The sequence below is a fragment of the Sinocyclocheilus grahami genome, unplaced genomic scaffold (genome assembly GCF_001515645.1).
Source record: "Sinocyclocheilus grahami isolate Dianchi unplaced genomic scaffold, SAMN03320097.WGS_v1.1 scaffold793.1, whole genome shotgun sequence".
NCBI lineage: Eukaryota > Metazoa > Chordata > Actinopteri > Cypriniformes > Cyprinidae > Sinocyclocheilus > Sinocyclocheilus grahami.
Window position 1 is genome coordinate 47,830 of NW_015505972.1, and position 4,440 is coordinate 52,269.

Below are 4,440 nucleotides of genomic sequence, written 5' to 3' on the forward strand. Positions count from 1 at the left end.
TCCCTGACATGACTGCATCAACACTAACTGCGGTTACTGAAACCATGCCTTCTTTATTTGCATGAACATTTGGGCGGCATTATGCTAATATTTCCACATAGTGAGGTAGATATGTGGGGGTGTGTTAGAACGAGCCGTTTTAGGGGGGTGTGGCAGAGTCTTAACTTTGATAAAGAATATCTCTTTGGTTTTGAGACTTTAGTCTTCTATCTATGCACAATCAGCTTGTAACACTCCAAAGAGAAAGGAAAACATGAAATCGCATCATATGACCCCTTTAATAAGCACAAATCAGAAGTTAGGATAATATAGCTGTTGTTTGCTAGATGTTTGTCTCATCTTTTTTCACTCACTGTCTCTTTCTTTTAGCTGATGAACAATATTAACATTGGGACACCTGTACCCAGGCCTCCCGGAATTGAGGACGACAGAGATGAGATTATGAATTTAGTCTCAGATTTATCAGAAGCGTACACCTTTTCACAGATATGCTATGGCTTGTTCTAAAGTACAGAGTGATACTTTTGTAAAGTAATGACTGTTAACTGTAGTTCCATTTATCTGTGTAGTTCTGTTAACTATTCGCTTCCAACTGGGGTTGTCTTTTGCAGTAAGTAGCATACAAAGACAAATATTTTTATTTATTTTTTATTTCAGTTTTAATGTATTTTTTTGTTTTGCTGTTTAAGACAAATCTGTACAGCATCTCAGACTGAATTATAATTTTTTAATACATACAAGTAGAAAAATATAGTTAGTATGAAACAGTTTTTTTTTTATTGTTAAGGATATAGTCAGAATAGAATTTAAAGCATAATCTATGATGATAAGCATCAGTAATTAATGGAATCTGCCAGCATATGTTATGTTTAAAGCCACATTATTTGCAAAAGCTTCATGGGCTTTTGGTGGTTGTGTGAATCGTGAGTTTCAGTCCAGCAGTGGTGATACGCGGAGTTCCCTTTACTGTCAGTTTAGTTATTTTGGACCTGCAAAGAAAATATAAATCCAAGTCATTTGTTATATTGGTCATCATAAAAGAAGAAATCAATAATAATTCCAGTTTGTTACATTATTTACTGCTCAGTGTTTGTGGCCATGGTATGTTTGCTACAAATTTGAGGTGACTTGTTTGAAATGTCACACACTTTGTCCTTCTTACCTCAGACGTGCAAGCGCTGCTCTCACCCACTGATCCCCAACGCTCGCACATACCTTCCTGTTGTTCTTGGTGAAAAAGCTTAAAGAGAAAGATCATGACAATTTTACAAAGCAATGATGGCAAACTTTCATCTGAAGGAGGCTTATCGTGATTATTATTGGACATTACAGGCAGTTTGGGGGCCAAAAGTCTGATTTTAAATTCGTTTTAATAATACTTTATTTTTATTCAGCAAGGATGCATTAAATTGATCAAACTGGTCAGTAAGAATATTTACATTGTTACAAAATATTTATATTTCAAATTAATGCTCTTATTTTGAACTTTTTGTTCTTTAAAGCACCCTGAAAGAAAATGTTTAAAAAATATATTAAGTAAAAACTGTTTTTAACATCTATAATAAATATAATAATATTGTTATCTGAAGAATCGTGACACTGAAAACTGGAGTAATGGCTGCTGAGAATTCAGTTTTGCCATGACAGGAATAAAATACATTTTAAAATAAAATAGAAAACATTTATTTTAAATTGTAATAATATTTCACATTGTTAATGTTTTTACTGTATTTTTTAAAAATTCTAATAAGTGTAGCGTCATAAGAAACGTATTTCAAAAACATCTAAAAAGGCTTATCGACCCCGACCGCTTGATCAGTAGAGTATATATATTTATGTAATGTTTATTTAGTGGATATAATTATTTAGTTTTCATTTTAAATTATATTCTCAACAAGATTAACATGAATTTTTAAGGATTCTTAATTAATTAATTTATATATTTTTATTTTTCTCTGTTTTCTTCAATGGCAGTAACTCCACAAGTTTGCATAAAGCTTGATGATCATGTTCTTTAGCATGATTTGAGAATGATTCAAAGAGCATGACTTGCTCTTTGAAGCAAGAACATATCACTATTTGACTTAGAAAACAATTTTTTTCACTCATTTTACATGTAATAACATACATTTTTCATCTTTAAAATCATAACAGTTTTATTATTATTAAGGAAAGACAGATTTTTCAATGTAGTATCAGACTTTTGTACCCCACTTATGTCTGTGTTAATGCTGTGGGATTTTTAGTTTTTTGTACTGTGCGCCCTCATATATTTAAATGTATGATTAAAACTTGTCTCTTTTGGTGTAACCACATTGTGTGGGTAAATGGGTGAACCCTGACTCATTGCTGCGGTCAGATTACAGTGACTCACATGATGGCATCTATGCGACACACCTCACGGGAGCTCTGCTCAATAAAGCCCTTGATCGCACCGAAGGGCAGAGGATTTCGAGTGTATTTCACACAACAGGCATAGTTCAGCGGCCCATCTGACATCACACAAAACATCTTTCTTACAGTCATAGTCATAGACCCACAAAAAGTACCTCAGTTTATTGCATGTACTAAATAGTACCCATTAAAATGACATAGAAAAAATAGCCAAATTCACAGCAATTACCAAAACAATGCAAAAAAAAGCAGTAAGGTCTCCATAAGAAACTTACATGCTGCTGGAGTGTGAGGAAACAGGCTTAGAAGAATGCTGCTGATGAGAGTGATGGTGAGCAGAGACATGATGCAGTGCATTTCAGTCAGTCAGAGATGTGTGCTATAGCAGTGCAGGGCCTTATATACTAATGATAATGCTGTGGGATTTTTAGTTTTTTGTACTGTGCGCCCTCATATATTTAAATGTATGATTAAAACTTGTCTCTTTTGGTGTAACCACATTGTGTGGGTAAATGGGTGAACCCTGACTCATTGCTGCGGTCAGATTACAGTGACTCACATGATGGCATCTATGCGACACACCTCACGGGAGCTCTGCTCAATAAAGCCCTTGATCGCACCGAAGGGCAGAGGATTTCGAGTGTATTTCACACAACAGGCATAGTTCAGCGGCCCATCTGACATCACACAAAACATCTTTCTTACAGTCATAGTCATAGACCCACATAAAGTACCTCAGTTTATTGCATGTACTAAATAGTACCCATTAAAATGACATAGAAAAAAATAGCCAAATTCACAGCAATTACCAAAACAATGCAAAAAAAAGCAGTAAGGTCTCCATAAGAAACTTACATGCTGATGGAGTGTGAGGAAACAGGCTTAGAAGAATGCTGCTGATGAGAGTGATGGTGAGCAGAGACATGATGCAGTGCATTTCAGTCAGTCAGAGATGTGTGCTATAGCAGTGCAGGGCCTTATATACTAATGAGCGATGAGATCAGTTGCACATGTAGAATCACAAATCAGATGCAGGCTCTAAAACGGGGACAGCAGCAACCATGGAAAAAGAGGACAGGAAAACCAATATCGCAGATATTACAATGCTTACAAAACAAGTCCCAACCACAGACGTGTTGCAGATTGATCTGACGACTGTTTCTTCTTAGTATCTCAAGCAATTACGCACTTCCCATGTGAGAAGTTGTTGTGCATATGCCATTATTTCAAGTATAGCCTCAAGTATAACTGGCGTTGTTGTGAATGATGTAAATCAACATCCTGTGTGTAATTCATTTACATTTATTCATTTAGCAGACACTTTTATCCAAAGTTACTTACAATTGAGGAATACAACAAGCAATTCATCACAGGAATTGCTCGAAATACAAAGTTTCAGATATTGTTCAGATTAACGCAAGTACTAGACGGGGGATTAAGGAAAGAGATTTTTTTTTAGAATGCAGTCAAATGTTGACGAAAGACGAGTTTTCAGCTGTCGCTTGAAAATTGTCAGGGATTCAGCATTCCGGATGGGGGTGGGAATGAAATGCATGAAAAAACCCTGTAAAAGGTCAAAGTGTAGCTCTATATTCTTATGTTCTATTCTTTGCTATGCTATTCATTTTTTTGTCCCTATTATAACTAATATTTATAAGGGGGTCCATTATTTGTCATCTATTTTAAATCAATTGTTCAATTATTTGAGTTTAATTATCTGATGGTATTAGATGATTACAGGTGATTTAGACAATTTGAGATTGTTGACATCAATTTGTGCCTTACAAGCTACCAAATATGTTTATAGGGGAAGGTGTTTATTGTGCAGTGTGAGGATTAGCTAAACCTCTTCTTTACCATGACCCATTTAGTGGTGAGAATGACAATGTTCCCCTCCGAGCAAAAGAAGAAATGAACATGCACAGCTTCTGTGACCTAGAAAACAGTAATCAAGGGGGAGAGTTAATGTAAAGATCATATATTTAGTTTATCTTGCTAGTATGTATGCCTTTGAGTGGCACACTTTTAATCGTGAAATAGAGGTTT

The 4,440-nt window shown here is 35.2% G+C and overlaps 1 protein-coding gene across 1 annotated transcript; it reads right to left on the reverse strand.

Annotated features, from left to right (window-relative positions):
* Window positions 1-632: 632 nt before the first annotated feature.
* ccl20l (C-C motif chemokine 20-like) lies at window positions 633-2,788 on the reverse strand. The gene is made up of 4 exons (XM_016246299.1): window positions 2,670-2,788; window positions 2,375-2,492; window positions 1,163-1,240; window positions 633-989 (listed from the first exon to the last, which is right to left on the reverse strand). The coding sequence occupies exons 1-4, from the start codon at window positions 2,749-2,751 to the stop codon at window positions 896-898; spliced, it is 372 nt and encodes a 123-aa protein (XP_016101785.1). The 5' UTR covers window positions 2,752-2,788; the 3' UTR covers window positions 633-895.
* Between the last annotated feature and the right edge of the window lie 1,652 nt (window positions 2,789-4,440).

Bases quoted from the DNA above. Each gene is read 5' to 3' on its own strand.
- ccl20l (XM_016246299.1), bottom strand. From the start codon at position 2,751: ATGCACTGCATCATGTCTCTGCTCACCATCACTCTCATCAGCAGCATT. The intron at 1,241-2,374 runs GTGAGTCACTGT...TTTCTCTTTAAG, and splicing joins TGTCGCATAGATGCCATCAT to CTTTTTCACCAAGAACAACA. The intron at 990-1,162 runs GTAAGAAGGACA...TTTTCTTTGCAG, and splicing joins GCAGCGCTTGCACGTCTGAG to GTCCAAAATAACTAAACTGA.